This window comes from Rhododendron vialii, chromosome 2a, assembly GCF_030253575.1.
Source record: "Rhododendron vialii isolate Sample 1 chromosome 2a, ASM3025357v1".
Lineage (NCBI taxonomy): Eukaryota > Viridiplantae > Streptophyta > Magnoliopsida > Ericales > Ericaceae > Rhododendron > Rhododendron vialii.
Window position 1 is genome coordinate 935492 of NC_080558.1, and position 20127 is coordinate 955618.

The window sequence follows — 20127 nt, forward strand, 5'->3', positions numbered from 1 at the left end:
TAATCTACCTTAAATTCGGTCGAAAAAGCGGGTACTAATTTGCGGACGATTTTGGTGAACCGAAAAAGACGGCGACAGCAGTGGGGGACTCAAGGCTGACTCGAAATGATTGGAAGATGGTTTGTAAATGCTTGGTGATGTAGTGGTTGATTGGAAACCTGAATTTGATGTATGGAGGGATTTTATGTAAAAATCTGTCTGTCTCTCTCTTTCTAGACTCAACAATAGAATGTTAGTGAAATAATACATTGGTATTCAATATTTAATTTTTGGATTTATGTGGGTATGTATAATGAGAGAAAATAAGGTAGTGAGAATGTGAGAGGATAAGTGTGGAAGTGGTGGAATGGGGAAGGAGAGTGAAGGAGAGGGATACTGATAATGATAAGAGGGATAAGGGACAAGTGCCACATTTGGTGGGGTTTTCTTTAATTCTAATGGATGTGGACGCATGTATGTATAGAATGAGAGAGAGAGAAATAGGGGAACAAAATTCCTTAAATGTGGGATGTAGTTTGAAGGATAAAAATGAAGGTGATAGAGTGTGAGAGGGAAGTGGAGAGTTAGTTTGAATAAAGTTTTAGTTAGGATTTAAATAACAAAGATAAGATATAAATATGAATTCCTGATTTCCTGTATATCTAAAGTATAAATATATATTTTATATAATAGTGTAAATAATATCAATTGTACACATAATAATATATTTTAATTATTTAATTTAATTAATTATTGAATTAGAAATTTACCAATATAAATTTGTATTAAAAAAAATTGGATCGAAAATCCGAATCGTTACAACAACCCACCCCATGGTGGCTGTAGTTCCGCCCTTGGTTTCTTTTCCTTTTGATGGTATTACTTTGTTTCTATTTGTTATTCTCGGCCACCTCCATCCTCGTGTCAACTTCCTTGCAGTGCCTCATTTCACGTATCGGAGGCTTTTATCATAGCTACTTAATTTCCATTTCAAGATTTTCTCTCAGTTGTTATTAGGTGGCGACCCCTGGTTTGTCGGTAAAAAACAGAGTCTACTGACCTTCAAGGTTGTGGGTTCTAGTTGTAAATTTCCCCCTCTGCACCAGCTATTGTTCTGCACTGACCTTCAAGGTTGTGGATTCTAGTTGTAAATATTGAAAATCCTAAATATGCAATTCCTATTTATTAGTTTTATGCTGTTTACTAGTTCTCTTAAGACCACTTCATCCATATTATAGGAGCTCTATTCTCTTGAGAAATTTGAGTTAGCAATATCTTGCTAAATTATTGTCCAACTAAATACGTTCAGCACGAATCCCATACTCTTGCGAGTGTTGGGTGTCCTGCACAGATACTTTATACATTTTGAAAGATCTATGTGAGATAGGTTTTGAAAATGGGAGCGACTTACTCAAAACACTCGAGGAAAGTAAGCACAAGGTTTCAAGCCCCCTCAATACAAAAACCATCTGGTAATCGTGTAGGATTTTTCTGAGCATTGTAGCGTGTCATAACAGGAAATGTTGAACTTTTTTGGGAGCCATGCTACTTGTGCTTTTGGAGTTTCATTACTTGCAATTGCATTTATGTGCAAATACACACGGATCTATCAATGTGGCCGTTATGTTGATTCTTTGCCTTTGTTAACTTCCTTGTTTTCAGGCAAAGGAACTGAATCCTGTTTTTCTGATCGACACTTCTGGTTGGACGAAGATAGTAGAAGTCTAGGACAGTACTATTAATCCCTTCTAAGTACTACTGTAATTGTAGCTGATGACTTGGTGTGTTCGAGGGTGTCACTTTGTAAGATTAATATGTATTGTTTGGTAACACAGTAAAAGATCTCTGTGATTTTATCTCTGCCTGGTGAGATTATTCTAGCAGGCTGTACGTTAAGGGATTATTGAAGAACCCCCTTTGCTTTGGCAGAATCTGGCCGGGTGGTTTTCGGGAAGCAGTCATGGCTGCATATATATAATCTACTTAGATCTGCATTGATCAATAGCTGCATATAATTTCCTTTGAACTGCATTGATCAGCGTGGTCAATCCTTCTGTGGGAAGTCTTACATGCACTGTATGTAGCGCGCTAGTTTTTCTCTTGGGTTCAGATATTTGTTGGTACATGATTTGTCTGGCAATATGCGCTGTGAAGATCAAAATGGATCAAATATGTGGGTGAAAAGTGGGCGATATAAGTTTGGAATATTAGAGCAAGTTCACCTGTTGGTATTAAATGGTAAATACCTTTACTACAGTTGCTGAATCTTAGATTTGTCATTTCTGAATTTTGACAGCAACTTAGATTACCGGTACTGGAGTACCATTTGGCAATATATTTTGTGAACTTTGGGCTTTGGCAGTTTAAATAGCTCTCAAGTGAACTTGCTTTTAGTGCCCATCTGCTTTTTCTTTCCCAAATGTTTTGTTCACATGATTATCCTGTTCGTATCAATCTTTTTTGGTTTAAATTTAGACCAAACTGGGGGTGGGTATTGTTATGAAAATTCGTTTGAGGATTATTCATTTTCCCTTCATAATATTCATGTATCTGGGATGGCTTACGCGCAATTCTACTATTTCAAAGGACCATTCTTGTTTCTCACCATCTACTAGTGGGGCCCAATTAAAATCATTCCAAAGTCTATATTGATTGGCCGTACGTAATAGAGTCGATAGCGTCGGAAAGTAAGCATATGGGTAGATAAAACCAACAGGAAGTAAGTCAAAGAAGACAAGGAATACAGGCTTCGAAGAAACAAGATCTATAATATAATTCTACCAGACCATGTAGTTATAGCACAAACAATTACATGAATCATATTTTTTTGTCATTCCATTCTGTCAGGGGAAAGAATATGATGAATCCAAAACTCTACTGAATTCGCTACTGCTTGGCGCAATTGAAACCACGGCAAACAGAAAGCCAGATTATCAAGGCCAAAAGTAACAGAATCCCGATCACAACCAACTTTGTTTTCATGTTTTTATACCACATCTTCCGCTTGATCTGCGTCGCCGTTTTCTTGTATTGTTGGGCCTGAGATTTGTCAGATAGAGTATAGTTAATCATCCGTGGTGTTTTTTTTTGCACCTTATATAGTTGTTTGTCGCAACTTATGCCTCAGCTAATGAGGCAAAACTATGCAGAAAATAGAAAGAAAGGCCGAAGATTATTCTTGGAAGGTAGAAATGTATCTACTTACCGAATCACATAGATCTTGAGCCTTGCCATCCAAAATTGCAAGGCTTTCTCCCCGGTCTGTAACCTGAAAAGTATACACGAGTAACATAAGTTATAACGGATGTGATAAAACTTGAAAGATTGTGAAATATTTCAACAGAGGGAAAACATAAGAATGTAAAAGAGACACAACTTTCAGTTAGAATAGCCTATTTTGTTTGTGCTCTTTCTGTAGAAACTTGTGCATTCATCTTCGCGAAATCTGTACTTAACTAGCTTGTGATTTCACTGCACATTATTACGGAACTTTCAGTTCATACAATTATTTCCAGACTCTCAAGTATTCAAATGAGAGAGAGATTCTTCGGTTACTGATTTCAGTCTAGTCTTTCTGAGAACCAAGTAAGGCAGATTATCCAACTAATTCTGCATTCCAACGACAAAAAGATTACTTAAGAACAAGAAAAGATCCCGACAGATCAAGCATGAAAATGTAAGAGGAAACAATGCCAACTCATGTTTTTCATTGGGTTTCTGAGGCCTAATACGGTCTGCCAACAGCGGATGTACTCTTTCTTCATTGGATACATAGTGGATATTGGTGTGACTGGTGAATGTATTCAACTACGTAGAAAGATGGAGAATCACGCAAAAATCTCTATGCCTTTTTCTGGGTTGCGTTATTTACTCGATTGTTCTTCGCGCGTTGCGTACTGTGGTTTGGCCGATTTCTCAAACACATTACACATGTTGACGTACCTTGACAATGTTGTCGAGCATAGCACTTTTAACTTGAGAGACTTGGGCCTTCACTTTCGCTAGTTTTCCAATGATCTCATCGGCATGGTCAACTGCATACTGCATATGCTCTTTCATAATGGGGCTGCAGATTTCAAATTAGGACAATGTCTTATAAGATTCATTCCATTCATCTCGATTGCACATGCATCTCAACAATTAATGGTTCAAGTTTGTTGCGCACTCATACCGTTTTAAGAGTCTTGTACCGTATCTAACTTTTAAAATCACTTTTGAATGACCGAGATTACAAGGACTACTCTATTATGTGGTTCAAACCTAGGGTCCTAGACTGCATAGAAGCCATTTACGTTATTCAAACAAGATTGCTTAAACATACCCAAACTCCTTGTCGAGACTTTTGGCAACAGCCGTGTCCGCTTCAGTACCACCGCCATATATCTTCTCGAAGTCTCCTTTCAGATTTTCCAGAAAAGCGAACGAAAGCTGATTCTCAACAGATTCTTTGGCAACAGCACAATAAGCTGCAAAATCCGAAACAAGAAACACGTTAAAATGAGTTTGAGACCAAAATTTTCACATTAACTCTAATTTTGTGCTAACCTAGCTGCCATACTAGTGAAATTGTCCTTTCAATCCTGCGCAGACTGCAGTAATAGTACTAGTCTGAGGACATAGTTATAACTACACGTACCAACGTTATATGATTCAGATGCGTATGAGGTACGCACCCATTGTGTCTCTTGAGTCTGTTAAAGCATCCAGCTCAAAACTGATCGACAACGAGTGGAGAGGCCGCCAAAACTCATACATTAGTTTTTGGACGTTATAATTAACCAATGTGGAACAAGCTCTAACAGAGACCCATGCATATGTAAAAACGTACTACTCGGAAGCACACCTTCTCAAACACAGATTTTCCACAATGTTACATTGGTATTGCACGAAAGCATGCCTGACATTTCGCTAACATGAATGGTGGGGCAGGAAACATGGAGATCGAAAATCTACCGTAGCCGTCCTCGACGAGGAAGTTGAAGGCGTGGCGTTCGCAGTTGTAGCTGAACTTGTTGTTCGCCGATGGTATTCTGTGTAAACACTGAGTCGCCACCGCCGGAAAGTTCCCAGTCACGGCAGCGTACTCGGCCACCACCGTTGTTCCCCGAGCCACGGAGCTGTAGACAAACGACTCTTGTCCCATATTGCGGGTGTTTCTTACAACTTTCAAGATTTTACGAAAAAATGATTCTTGAAATGAGAATCAACCTTCACAAAAAAAAAAAAAAAAATTCGATTTAAAATTCCGAAACTGAATTCGTGACAAGCACACTAATATAAGTTTCCAAGACGCCAGAATCTAAAATCAATAGCTCTTGGGTTTTTTCTGAACGGCGAAGAAAATTTCGTTCAATCGATAGGTCTCGATGTCGTTCAATAGATTGCTCTGTTCGTCATTATATACGTAGCATTGCTCTTGATATAATGCTCTGTTTGGTATTTACTTAGCAGCCAAGTTAGCTTCTTTATTTTCTGTTCTTCTACGAATTGGACAGCTATGAGCTAGGAACGGATCAAGCCGGGAGATGAAACGGCGCCGTGTTGACTTGTCCGCGTGAAAACTCAGGACTTGGAAAAAATAAACTTCTCGATATTTTTTACTTTTTTTTTATTTTTTATTTACGTATCTTTGACGCGGCAAAGGTTGTGTTTTGTGATTAAAATTTGACTTTTTTTTTTTTTGGAATTTCTTCAATTCCAGCCAAGCTAGAATAAGGCACTTCTATACTTGGTTCGTTCGGCTTTTGATGTATAAAAAATTTTAAACTACTCAAGATCGGCTTGATTAAAGCTCGTTTAAGATTGGCTCGAACAAATTTTTGAATCTTGTCAAGATTTCAAACCAATCATAATCAACTACGTGCTTGGCTCGTTTGGCTCATTTACAATCCCTACATTGATCTCAGATACCACCTGAATGCTATCCAAATATTGTGTTGTGCGACAATTCAGATATAATAATGACGTGAAAGATCTTGGCCGATGTCGGGGTAAGCTTTTAGTATTTTTGAGAATTTGGTGATTACACGTTTTTCATTTTTTTAAGCGCTTTTGACTATGTTTTTTTTTATCGAAAAACAATAAACTTTCGGGATGGTGCTAGGCCGAAGGTGCTTTGCACGGTGTTGTGATTAATTTCAACCGTCCAAAAGTGTTTTGGACGGTTCGAATATTAAAACAACTCCTCCCTATTATTGATTACTGAGACGAGCAGTCCGAATGAAATGCTTCGGGGACAACATCATGCACAACACCTTCGGCCCTGCACCATCCCCGATCATAATTCCAAACTTTTCTTTTCACCAATCAAAAGAATTCATGCATGTTCGTAAACGACTCGCTGTTTTTTTAATTTCACCTATCAATTTGTGAATTTGCTCGCTTTGTTCACCAACCAAAAGCTTTAAACGAACGATTGTTCACAAAAAAACCTTATATCAACTAATCTAATTAAAAACACAACAGTTAAAAAATAGACAAACAAAATGAAACGATAGACAAACAAAATGAAATGAAAGGAAATATATTTAGAAGATTTAGTGGTACGAGTATGCATAAAGGCCTACAGCGTATACAATAACAGGGTTGGGAGATGCTGCCAAGCGGAGGTGCTTGGCCGCGGTGCCAACAACGTAGACATTACAAGGTTTTTTTTCACAAAAAAAAAGAGAAAGACAACAATCATTTAACAGCATGATCTTAAGAGCATTAACCACATCATAAATGACTGGAATCCACCCAAATTGGAAATCCAAGCACAAACCAAACCAACAAACTCAACCGCCGCCACAACCACCTCCGCAACCGCCGCCACCGCAACCGCCGCCAAAACCATCTGAGATTACCTCACCAATCAAAAGCCCGCCCAATGCTCCACCCAATAACCCAGCCCCCAATCCTAACCCCATCTTGTTCTTCTTCGGCGGTTGTTGTGGTTGTTGGACAGGCGGGTATCCGTAACCTGGTTGAGGAGGTGGGTAACCGTAACCTGGTGGCGGAGGCTGTTGCGGGTAAGCACCATACTGAGGTGGCGGTGGGTACCCGTATCCTGCAGCCGAAGCAGAAGGATACCCGGCAGGTGGTTGATACGCGTAGCCCGTTGGAGGTGGCGGGTAAGCTGAACTGGACCCAACTTGAGCTGGGTAAGCCGTGACAGGCTCCTGAGCCTTGTTAACTTCCATAGCTGGCGGTGCGGCACCGACGATCTTCTCCCCCCACTTGTATGAGAAGTTGAGCTCACCTTTCGGCCTGCCCGATGGCTTTCGAACCTGATAAAATTTGCGAAAAATTCAAAAACATAAAAAATGATTCAGCAAATGGGATTGGCCCTAACGTTTACATGAGAACACATATTGTTCGATGGTAATACGGTCACAAATATGCACAAAGCTTATTGATGCACGTAGACCTCACATGATGCACGTAAACCGGATGGCTGTAGACACAAATGTGTGTACAGATTTGTGTCAAGACTTTTGTTTTCCCATTTATTTCCAAAAACCCCCAAGAAGTCCCACATAAGAATCATACCATTACAAGAATTTGAGAAATAAAAAGGATCTTCCTTCTCTAGCTCATGCACTAACTGTTTTAATAGTTTACCAAAAACAAAACCGAAATAATGAATAAAACTATTTTCATGACTTATGAGTTAGGGTCAAGGTTGTACATAAATCAGATGTTCTACACAAACAATTTAAATCAAGAATATGCTAAGGATTATAGTTGCTAAAAAACAAACCCAAAAAATTCAAAGGTAAGCCGAAAAAACAAGTTGGAGAAAAGTACATCAACTATTCATTATATTTTCAGCTGAGTTGAATTGCACGAAAACTAGTCTGGATACCTGAATTATCAAAAAAAAAATATTCATCACACTTTTGTACTATTATTACTAGTTATGTTTAACATCGTCATATATCTCATCTTGTAACGCATTTGGCCAAGTTTTTTTTTTGATAACCGGATGTCCAGATTAGCTTGGGCATATTTGGCCAAATTTTATGAGATTATCATCTCTAGTAGGGACTTCCAAAACTAAAATCACTACGTTTAATAGGCCTAATAAGTTTAGACCTCTAAGCTAGCTTTGACAAATTAAAGTTAACATTTTCCAGTAAAGAAAACCAAGGAAATCTAGTACTAACATCAGAGTAATCAGGGGTTGGGGCGTATTTTATTGGCGATAATTCTAAGGTACCAGTTTCTTGTGATAGAGATTTTTTTTTTTAATGGAGTCTCCCGTAAATAAAATTTATGGGGGCCAATTTCAACCATTCAAAAGTGTTTTGGACGATCCAAATTAAAGATAAGCTACCAACGGTAAGAAATATTTATTACTAGTAATAGTTTAAAAACGTATCTCAACCATTAATTGTCGAAATAGACGAATAAGATTGTACGGAGCCGTGCATAAATTTCTCTCCTTTTTATAACTCGGTATTTGTCTTACTCGACTGACAAAGGACTCAATTTTACTGTCCAATAGTGGGTGGGACCAACTAAAATGGGAGAATTTTCATATCTCTAATGGAAGATACCATGAACCAACTTACACGATAGAGACTAATCCTGAATGATCACTCCAAAATTTCAGACTCCTAAATTTCAGACTTTGACTATCGTATGATTCACATCAACCCCTTCTTGCAAACCAACCAAATTAATAAGACTTCTAAATATCAATCCTCATCCCTGGTCTTTTTTGAAAATTCGTGTTTTTTTCGAACTTCCCATATTTTACATCATTTTTTAAAATTTATCCATTAGAATTACATAGGTCTTTCAAACTATGTCTATATTGTACTTTTTGTAAAAATTATTACTGGGGTAACAACTTTTCACGATGTTTTGAATCCTGTATCATACGGGTTGGTATTGATCAAATTCTCTATCTGACACTTTTAATTTTTTCTGGTTCAAATATCGGTCAGTGTACTAATTGGACCCTGTCAATAACAGACAGTACTTGACTATGTATAAATTTATTTTTTTTCCAATACTGAACGATACCGGTTAATACCGGGCGATACCAAACTATTTTTAATTTTTTTTAATAGGAGTATATGAATATATTATAGGAAATTTATATAAATGGTCCTCCTAGTTTCATCTAAGTCTCATATTCGTTCTAGACTCATTTTCGTCCTTCAAGTATTAATTACAACTTTTTGATCTTTAAATTTGGTTTTTGTATAAAATTGGTACGAAAATCAAACTTGATGGTCAAAAGAATTGCAATTGATACTTGAGGACGAAAAAAAACTTGAGTGAAACTAGGAAGATCATTTTTATAAATTTTCCATAAATTATACATGTGAGTAAATAACATTAATACCGATAACTCAGTATCTCACCGATACAATAGAAGAAGAACATCGGTAGTCTAGCCGGATGGTAACTAACAAATTGTGAGTACCTGATAAGTAAGGAATTGCAATTTCCCATCCTCGATCGACCCAATAAGTTCCGACAGCGGCACGTGCACCTCACCGATGTCCTTATCACCGAGGGTCCGCTGGCACCGTATCCTGAACGTGACGCCGAGGCGGTTGCTCCGGGCGGCGGACTCGTCGACGGTGAACTTCACGGGGAAGTTCCAGGCGGGGCTGGCGTTTCCGCTCCTGTCCACGGCGGTCCTCTGCTGCTGATTCGCCCTCGGCTCGCCGGAGATCGAAACGACGGCGTAGGCCTGCATCTTGCTGAACAGGTTGACTTTCTTGAGGTCTTTTGCGGATATCACGTTGATTTCTAAACTTCGGTGCTCCATCTTGATCTGAATGCACCGGAGACCAAATTGAGAGAGAGAGAGAGAGAGAGAGAGAGAGAAATTAGGAGGAGGGAAACCGAAGTGATAATAATCTATACTAGTACTCCTACCCGTCGAGGGTTTGAGAATTGAAGTCAACGGTTTAAGTTTGTAGGCCTGTTTGGCCTCACTTTAATTTTAAGGACGGAGGGTATTATTGTTGCTGACGTTCACTGATTTTATGAGTACTTTTAACTAAATTTTTTACAATCACGGCATTTCAATTTGTTTGTTTAATTTTTTTGATTTGTTCTTGTACAATATAGGAGTATATTATTTTATACTACCTCTATTCCAAAATATTTTTTTATCTGCAAAACGATAACTTAAAAGTATTAATTATTTTTTGACAAATTACTTGAGATCAACGAGCTCTTTTAATGTACGAAAAACATTTGAATCCTTTGTTTAAAAAATGTATTATTTTCAAATTCTTATTTTACAAACCAGGTAAACATTTTAGAACATAATGAATATAAAGTTTTATATAATGGAGCTTATTGTGATCTATCAAAATAAGTTCTACATTGCATGAAAATAATATCATAAATACATAAATAAAAATAATTTTTTGAGAGGTTCGGAATAGTGAGAGTAGACAAATAAATTGGGACGAAGAGAGTATCGTTTTGACGAGTAAGGAGATGAACTAAAGTCGGGAAAAAATCATATAAGGTACCAAAATCAATGAAAAATTGTCCCTCTTTTTTTTGGGTCTATGGTAAATATTTTTGGGGCTTTTAGTCATAGATTTCTATCTTTTAGATTCTGTTTGATAAGAAGAATTAACGTGATATGAATTTAATGAAATTCAAGAAAACAATCATAAGACAATGACTACCACATTTACCCCCAAACACATCCTTAATACCATGGCGGCTTGGTTAATGGCGTGGTTAAGGAGAGGCGTGGTCCCGTGGAGTATTAAAGCGGTGAAGGAATTCTGTGGAGCCGAGATTTATTATTCAGCGCTCCAAGAGTATCGTGTAGCGTTGCCTACTTGGTATTTTCAAAGATATACTAAGCGAAAAGTTATGTGGTATAGAATCATTCAGTTTCGTTAAATAGTTAAGATAAGAGACAAAGAGCGACTCATAATGTGTGGTGAAGATTTTTTATTTGCAGAGAGTACCACATAACAATACGTATTCCCGAAGGACTCAATAATTGGCCATGTGAGGAGGAATATGATGGTATCTAGGAGTTTGAACTTTGAACAATTCAATGGGTAAATGGTATCTGAGAAACTTTTCAGCGCCTATCACGTGCCCGTTCTGCTTATTCGGGCCATACATTTTGGTTCTGGATGACTCCAATTTGGAGGTAGAAAAAGGAGAGAGAAAGAGGAGAGAGAGTGATGGGATGAGAGGAGAGAGAGCATGTCAATCTGCACTATCCAACGCATTTTTGAATGGCCTGAATATGGGTGCTTGGCACCACATCAGCCGAGTGACGTGGTATCCACCCGGCACCCAAAAATTTCTCGTGGTATCTAGATCCTTTGATTTAATAGTACTCCCATAATGTTAGTTAACAACACAAAAAAAAAAAAGGGTGCAATTTTTAAGGTAAACAATAAAGTACTCCTACGTGTGTAATTAATTTTGTGCTTTTTTTCTGCATTATCATAAAAATTAATTGAGATATTCAATTTGGTGAGAATAAATTAAAAAATTATACAAAAAATTGTTTTATTGTTTATTCAAAAGTGATACGTCTTTTTTTTTTTTGAACGACAAGAATAGATGTCGAGAACAATGCGGTGGTTCACATGTTAAAAGAGAAAATAGACATACGTAAAACGAACTAAGCGAAATTAATTTAGGTGGCCCTACCTTGACATTTGGAAGGCATAACTTAGATTAATTATTAGTTGTTACCTTAATTCTAATGTTTGGTATAGACTAATCTTGATTACGATATTGTGTACAACTTGGTAAAAAATATCATGAGTATTCGGTCCTTTTTTTTTTTTTTTTTATCGGCAAAAGATGAAATTTTATTAAAAATGGGGAAAAGGAGATGGGAATCCAACAAAAAGTTGAATACACCACAAGAGCAAAAGCCCAAAACACCCGAGGGTCTACAGGGTCCACAATGATAATATTACTAAAGCCCGACCCATACCCAAAATGAACAATGAAAAGCCCGCACACCTAAACCCGGCCCAAACATGGGCCGGCCCACCCAAACCAGTCCTGAAACCCTAACCACTACAGCCATCATCACCGTACAAAACACCGGAAAATAGCCTCGCCGTTAAGCCGAGCCGAACCTCTCCCAGATGTAGAGGCCGGCGGCTGGATCCGGCCTACGAAAATGAGAACCAAAGCAATCAAGGCCACAGAACAACAAACCACCACCACATCAGACAAACCCACCTAAACCCCAGCCTCACGACCTTCAACAGCAGCAGCAACAATCCAACAAGACGAGCTGACAGCCCCACGCCCGATTGAGAACTCCGAACAGCCGCCGGCCGGACTTCGGCACACAATGACGACAAGAGATCCCAGCCATAGGAGCCGCATCCACCTCACCAACACTGGATTGGAACCATCACTGATCAAACATCGCCATCTTCTCCGATCGTTTTTGAAAGATGATAAGAAACCTGCAAAAAAATTAAAACAAATCCAAAACCCCAGCCACCACTTCACACAACCACCTCCGACTCTAATCCCCGGCGCACGAAACGGGCACAGACCAAATCTACCAGATCCAGAAAACAGAACTTCATCGCAAAATAGCCAACGTCGCCGGAAACCCGATGACAACCACCATCACCGGAAAAACCAGATCTGTCACTCCACCGCCGACGAAAACCACCAGTAGTAGGGCCATCGTAGAACGAAACCCGCCATCATCGGAAGACTCAAATCTGTGACACTCTAACGCCGAAAACGCGGGCCTTCAACGCCGTTAGGCCGAACCGAACTCACCCAGGAATGAGCTGGCTTGAGACCACGCGATCTACACCCCCCAAGACCTCGTGACCACACCTCGCCGTTAGGCCTAACCGATTCCACCAAGTGTGTGAACCGGCGGTGGGTCGACGGCCAAAAACCAGCGAAACCGAGGGAGGCTAGGAAGGAGAGGAGACAGGGAAGGAGAAACCGCAACTAGAGCTGGACCGCAAGAGAGATCCCGCGGGAGGAGGGCAGGAGGCGGCGCCTCCCCCCCAGGCAGAGGAAACTTGGTTTTGGAAAGGTAGGGAGAACTAAATTTAAAATATTCAAATTTTGGTTATAAAAAAGAGGATGGGAATGTACACTGCAATTTTGTGAGACCGTAAACTGAAGGGAACGTACTGTTAAAAAAAAAACAAAGGTGTAATGTTTTGTTCTCATCTCAGAATTATTCTCTTAAATTTTTTTGACTATTTCATCATTCATGTTTTTCCCTTTTAATTAGCAATTTTTATTAAATTTATACAATTTAATGTATAAAGCGTACTTCTATTCATAAAGTCAAAAAATTTGTTAAAATATTACTCAGACACGCAAACGTATAATGCCTTTTTATCTCAAAAATATATTTCAAAATTGACAACCAAACAAATGTATTAATGTACACTAGGAAAAGAAAAAAGAGATAGAGGCTATTTCAGGATCATCATACATGGTTTAAAACGGATGAGAATGACCAAATTTATGTACAGTAGAGGTCCACCTCATGAGTGCATTTTTTGATCGAAAATTCCATAGCTTAATTAGCAAATCAACAAACTACTCTTTACCCACCACCACAACCACCACCGCCGCAACCACCGCCACCGCATCCGCCGCCGCCGCCGCAACCACCCCCGCCGCCACCGCAACCACCACCACCGCAACCACCCCCGCCCCAACCGCCATGATGACCAAAGCCACCCGAGAGTACATCACCAAGCAAAAGCCCGCCCAATGCTCCACCCAGTAACCCAGTCCCCATTCCGAGCCTGTTATTCCTCTGTGGTTGTTGCGGTTGTTGGACGGGCGGGTATCCATAACCCGGCTGAGGTGGAGGGTATCCGTAACCCGGCGGCGGAGGGTACCCGTATCCTGCAGCCGAAGCAGAAGGATATGATCTGCCGGGTGACTTGTACGGGTAACCCATTGGAGGCGGCGGGTAAGCGGAACTGGACCCAACTTGAGCCGGATAAGCCGTGACTGGCTCCTGAGACCGGTTTACTTCCATTGTTGACGCGCCGACGATTTTCTCCCCCCACTTGTATGAGAAATTGAGCTCACCTCTGGGCTTTCCCGATGGCTTTCGAACCTGATATATCCTTAGAAAATCAAAAACATAAACAAAAAGACACATTTTCTACCCAAAAAACAAGAATGTACACTATATAAATAATTCGTATGAGTTGAGGAAACAGCTGTGGCAGTACCTCCGTACAAGATTTGGATGTAAAATGGCATGTGCTATGTTAGATACAAAACAAAAAGGATCTCTTTGAGTCAAGGTAGGACATAAATCGCATGGGTTCTGGGGGCAATTTTTGGCTAGATAGGTGTCTGGTTGTTGCAAATCCATTTCTGGGGGCAGTTTCGATAGGTGTTTTTGGTGTTCCTTTCGGTCTCGGGTGGTTTTTGTTGGTGTGCCCTTAATCCTTTTAATCTTTATATTCATTTATAAAGATTAATAAATTTCTTTTTCTGAGGAAAAAAAATCGAATGGGTTCTACACAAAACAACCTGAATAAAAAATATGGTACGGTTTAGAGTTGATCAAACCAGTAAAGTCATGAATCATGATCAATTTTGATAACTTGGTAAGTTGGCGAAACCATTTCTTTTTGATAACTTGGTAAGTGGTCTCACTCGACCGACTAAGTTAGGAATCAATTTTATTGTCCAGGACTCAATTAAACTCATAAACAAATTTCATACTCCGATCTAATCTAATCTAAGGTACCATCTCTATGACTCTATGCAAACCAACCTAATATATTTTCTTACTAGCAGATTTTTGTATGAATCCCACAGTGAACAACCCATTGTAGTTAGGACAATCCAACATTATTGACTCTTTTATGATTCCTCATCTTTTAGTATTCAGTTTTCCGTCATAATCTTTGGGATCACTTAATCGTTTCGATGAGGAGAATAAAAATATATACACCCTCCGTTTCATATCAAGAGTGCATCAAGAAAAGTCATGTCATTTTTTAAATCAAAAAATCCACTACTTTAGTGTATAATTTTTTGAATTTTTTCATACCAAATTAAAGTATTAATCGAGATCTTTAATACGGTGCAAAAAATTATACACAAAAGTAGTTCATTTTTTGATTTGAAAATGGCGAGAGAGAGTGTGTGACTCTCATTATGAAACGGATGGAGTAACTAACATAACTTGAAAATTGATGCATATTTTGACAAGTATACTTCTTAACCTTTTTTCAATAATACAGTAATTTTTTACCTTTTAAATTTGTCAGGCACATGATTAGTTCAACTATTTTGAGGTGAATCTAACAAGAATATTCTCCTAACAAACAAAAATATCAATATCAAGGAAAATGCTAAAAACAGATCACAAAGTAGTTGAGGTTGAAAAAAAGCATTGAAATGAATGAAAATATATATATTGAAATTCAAATGTAAAAAGTGTAGTGGAGTATATGTTACTTGTTTTGTTGTTGTCAGGAAAATAAATAGTATTTAATTTTTAAATTAAAAGTGATATATTATGAGAAAATGACATGTTTTATAAAAAAAAACATAAGTTCTCACAAAATAAAAATCTTAGCAAGGATGGAGCCTTATTAGCTTACTGGCGGCTCAGTGATTATCAATATTAAGGACGTTAACCAAAAGGGGAGAGATTACTACACCGTACCTGATAAGTAACGAATTGCGATTTCCCATCTTCGACCGACCCAATAAGCTCCGATAACGACACGTGCACCTCGCCAATATCCTTATCACCGAGGCTCCGCTCGCACCGAATCCTGAACGTGACGGCGAGGCGGTTGCTTCGGGCGGCGGACTCGTTGACGGCGAACTTAACGGGGAAGTTCCAGGTGGGGCTGGCGTTTCCGCTCCTGTCCACGGCGGTCCTCTGCTGCTGGCTCGCCCTCGGGTCGCCGGAGATCGAAACGACGGCGTACGCGTGCGTCTTGCCGATTAGGTTGACTTTCTTGAGGTCTTTTGCGGATATCACGTTGATCTCTAAACTTCGGTACTCCATGTTTAATCTGAGTTGAGGGATACGAAATTAGGAGAGAGAGAGAGAGTTCTTGAGGGAGAGAGAGAGAGATATGTAGGAAATTACTATTAATAGGAGGGAAAGCGAAGCGAATATCTGAGCAACCTGTTATCCATGGTATGTCTAGGAAGGTGATCAGGGATGGCACACGTGATCGAGCTGGGCCCGTTTAGGCGCGTCTCTTCACCAGGTGGCAAGTCCAATTCTCGCGTTCCTCTCCGTGACTCCCTCCTTATGATAACTTAGAACTAGGATCTGCCACGTGCAAAAAAAAAAAAAAAACACTTTAGGTTCTGTTTCGTTAAGATTTACAAACTCATTTTCTGTTTTATAAAATATATTATTATCTCATAATACATCACCTTAGTTAGCGGAACGGGATCTAATACTACTTTGTTGATCACATTTCAATACCACATTGTAAGAACCAAGTAATGTGTTACCAATATATTGGTAGAACGTGTCCCATTTGGTACATAATGTATTTTATCACAATCTATCATTGAAATTGCGACACATCACGTGATAATTAAAGTGTGGTACCAAAATGTGGTTATCATAGCATTGCTAGGCCTAATTATTCAGTGCTCACAGAGCATGATCACTTGCATGGGGCTTCGGAGGAGGTATTTGGGTTATTAGTAGAGAGAGAGAGAGAGCAATGAGAGTAATTATTTGAGAGAAATCGTATTGAGGCCGTGCGCAAAGAGAAACATTGGTTCTAAAAAAACTCAAAGTGAACACAGTCCTGATGCTCCAGGACATTCCAACATCATATTTTTTTTTCTCATGGAATCTACTATCAAGTATATGGATTCCGCATTAAATGTGTGGTGCTGGAATGATCCGAAACACCACGTGACCGTACTCCGGGACTACATAATAATTACTACTTTTTATCTCTGGGGATCAAGCATTGAAGTCAATTGATTAAGTTTTGTAGGGTTTGTTTGGCCTAACTTAAATGGAAAATGCTAACCTCCGCTCTCAAGGTGGAGAATAATGGATAAAAGGTCTCCGAAAAGTGTATTAATATTTGTGTAATTACTATATTATTAGAGCATCCCCATTGTAATAAGCAAATTGATGTAAATAAGCAAACTTAACCACAATACTCAAAAAAAACACTCAATATTGTAATAAGCAAAGTTACAACTCTTTTAGCAAATAACCAAATTCCACTCATTCCATAACCAAATTTGACAACATTTATCAATAACCAAAACTTAATAACCAAACTCAAAACTCAATAACTCAAAAACACCCCACATTGGAATCGTCTCATCGAGACAAATAATTTGGTGTGGTTAAGTACGTGATTGAAACTCGTTTGCGATTGGACATATATATGTGCATTGTGTATTGTGGGATTTTTTTTTGTTAGGGATGCAAAAATAACCAATGTAGAGGTAGAGATTGTTATGTTTGATTATGAACTAAATGGATAATCAAATGCTAACGTGACATATTTTGATTATTGATTTTGATTATTCCCATTGCGGATGCTCTTATATATCCTTGAGATATGTATTATCATTTATCAATGGATAATACTCCTAGCCAATTCTTTTCCAAACGACGGCTTGGTTAATGCAACGATCGAAGTACCCGTGGTTAAGGAGAGGCGTGTGAGTTTTATTTTAGTATATTCAAAAAACCGCGGTTAAGGAATTCTGCATAGAACTGTTTAAAAATAAATAAAAAATAAAAAGGAATTCTGTAGAGTGTTGAGGAATATATACAATTGCGTTTCTGACTTTGAACAATTCAATGGTGATATTCGTCAACTTTCAAAAGAAAAAGAAAAAAATGGGTGAGGTGGTCCATTGGCCAGTTTTGTTAATGGAAGGGACGTAATAATTAAATCATAATTAACTAAAAATAGTTGTGGCCTTGTAGGTGAGGGGACTACCTTGACATTCCTCCTACACTGACTATTAGTTGTCACCTTAATTAATTATAATGTTTGGTATAGATAGACTAATCATGTTTAAATTTTGTACTACTCCCTCCGTCCCAATACGACCCCGTCTTCGAGAACCGACAAGCATGTGTGGGTCCACTTTCATGTCCCGCACAAACAATCGGATCAATCATTCATTAATTTTAAAATATCTTATTGGAGGATTGAAGCCTTGATTAGAGTTTTTTTTTTTTTTATGAGACTCTTTTGTAGATTACTTTTGTATGAAAAATATAGGGAGGCCTCATTCAAGAGGTTCGCTTCCGGCTTCTAAAATTTATGAGCCGTCCCTGGTTATGTGAGAGAGAGAGAGAGAGAGAGAGAGAGAGAGAGAGAGAGCAATGAGAGTAATTATTGAAGAGAAATTTATTGAGACCGTATGCAGAGAGAGAGAGAGAGCATTGGTTCTGAGTGAACATAGTCCTGATGCTTCGGGACACTCCATGCAACATCATACTTTCTCGCAGGATCTACAATCAAGTATATGGATTCTACATTAAATGTGTGGTGTTGGAATGATCCAAGACACCACGTAACCGTGCTCCGAGACTACCTAGCTAATAATTACTTTATACATGTGTAGGGATCAAGAATTGAAACCTCCGCCCTCAGGATAGAGGATAAGAGATAAAAAAAAGTGCATTGATACCTACAAAAGCGTATTGATATTTGTGTACTGGTATATTATTATATCTCGGAGATATGTATTGACACTAGACAGTAATAGCAAATTCTTTTCCAAGTGACGGCTTGGCTAATGCGACGAAGTATCCGTGGTTGAGGCGTGTGAGTTTTATTTTAGTGTTCAAAACCGCGGTTAAGGAATTCTGCATAGAACTGTTTAAAAATAAATAAAAAGGAATTCTGTAGAGTGTGGAGGAATAATGTATACAATTGTGTTTCTGACTTTTAATAATTCAATGGTGATATTCGGCAGCTTTCAAAAAGAAAAAGAAAAAATTGGGTGAGGTGGTACATTGCCCAGTTTTGTTAATGGAAGGGACGTAATTAAATCATAATTAACTAAAAATAGTGGTGGGTGGGGGGACTACCTTGACAGTCCTCCTGCACTAACTATTAGTTGTCACCTTAATTAATTATAATGTTTGGTATAGATTAATCATGTTTAAATTTTGTGCTACCCCCTCCGTCCCAAAACGATCCGTCTTTGAGAACCGGCAAGCATGCGTGTGGGTCCACTTTCATGTCCCGCACAAATAATCGGATCAATCGTTCATTAATTTTAAAATATCTTATTAAGTGATTTTGTGAAAAATCGGCTCAATCTAATAATGACGAGTGGTTTCACACTAACAAGTATTGAGAAAGATCTTATATAGTATATAGAATTGCTCCAGAAGATGTGAACAAAATTTGTAAGTATCACCCGGTAAACATCTCTGACCTAAAGACGGCTTCCTTTAGGATTTCTTGGAAAATAGCGGCTCATAATGTGTTTTGATAATTAATACCCGCTAAGAACATGTTAAGAACATTTGTTAATGCTAAAAATGTCATTGGCGGGTACTCCCTCCATATCAAATTGAGAGTCCCTTTTAGGGATGAATACCAACTATTTAAGGAGACATGCAATTATTACACATACAATGCCTATTATTTCCACAATTATTCCTATATTCTACTTACGTTATATAACACTTATATGCACCTTTGAGGGACACTTTTAGATAATCACCAAAATTTTCCTTTCATTTGTTGAAAAGGGCCATTATTTTGAAACAATCCAAAATGGAATAATGGACTCTCAATTTAGAACGGAGGGAGTATTAATTATCAAAACACGTTATTGTTGTCATTTTCCCATTCCCCCAACAACCCCCCCCCCCCCCCCCCCCCCCGGTTGCGTGTACCCTTAGACTATTTTTTTTGAACCCCGGTTGCGTGTACCCTTAGACTATTTTTTTTTTCAATAGGGAAAATGCAACTTGTATTGACAAAATCAAATACAAACTGCGTGGCCCATAGGCTTAAAAACAACGGATACAACAAAGGACCCAAAAGGTCCGAACCAAAAAGAAAACAAAATAAAATAAAACAAAAGCAGCCAAAATTACAGAGTTAAAGAAAAGATTTTAACAGGGAAATTCTATCGTTGTTTAACGCGTCTAATCCAATTTTAGGATCATCATACATGGCTTTAACCATCAGGTCTACC

At 38.5% G+C, this 20127-nt stretch overlaps 3 protein-coding genes across 3 annotated transcripts; all 3 read right to left on the reverse strand.

Annotated features, from left to right (window-relative positions):
• Positions 1-1178: 1178 nt before the first annotated feature.
• Positions 1179-5389, reverse strand: LOC131317679 (vesicle-associated membrane protein 724-like). Its single transcript, XM_058347237.1, has 5 exons — positions 4933-5389; positions 4301-4445; positions 3922-4045; positions 3185-3247; positions 1179-3018 (listed from the first exon to the last, which is right to left on the reverse strand). Exons 1-5 carry the CDS (start codon positions 5120-5122, stop codon positions 2866-2868), a joined length of 675 nt encoding a protein of 224 aa, XP_058203220.1. The 5' UTR covers positions 5123-5389; the 3' UTR covers positions 1179-2865.
• A 1097-nt stretch (positions 5390-6486) lies between these two features.
• LOC131317681 (protein SRC2-like) lies at positions 6487-9911 on the reverse strand. Its single transcript, XM_058347239.1, has 2 exons — positions 9398-9911; positions 6487-7247 (listed from the first exon to the last, which is right to left on the reverse strand). The coding sequence occupies exons 1-2, from the start codon at positions 9746-9748 to the stop codon at positions 6756-6758; spliced, it is 843 nt and encodes a 280-aa protein (XP_058203222.1). The 5' UTR covers positions 9749-9911; the 3' UTR covers positions 6487-6755.
• A 3390-nt stretch (positions 9912-13301) lies between these two features.
• Positions 13302-16028, reverse strand: LOC131317680 (protein SRC2-like). Its single transcript, XM_058347238.1, has 2 exons — positions 15620-16028; positions 13302-14047 (listed from the first exon to the last, which is right to left on the reverse strand). Exons 1-2 carry the CDS (start codon positions 15968-15970, stop codon positions 13523-13525), a joined length of 876 nt encoding a protein of 291 aa, XP_058203221.1. The 5' UTR covers positions 15971-16028; the 3' UTR covers positions 13302-13522.
• Between the last annotated feature and the right edge of the window lie 4099 nt (positions 16029-20127).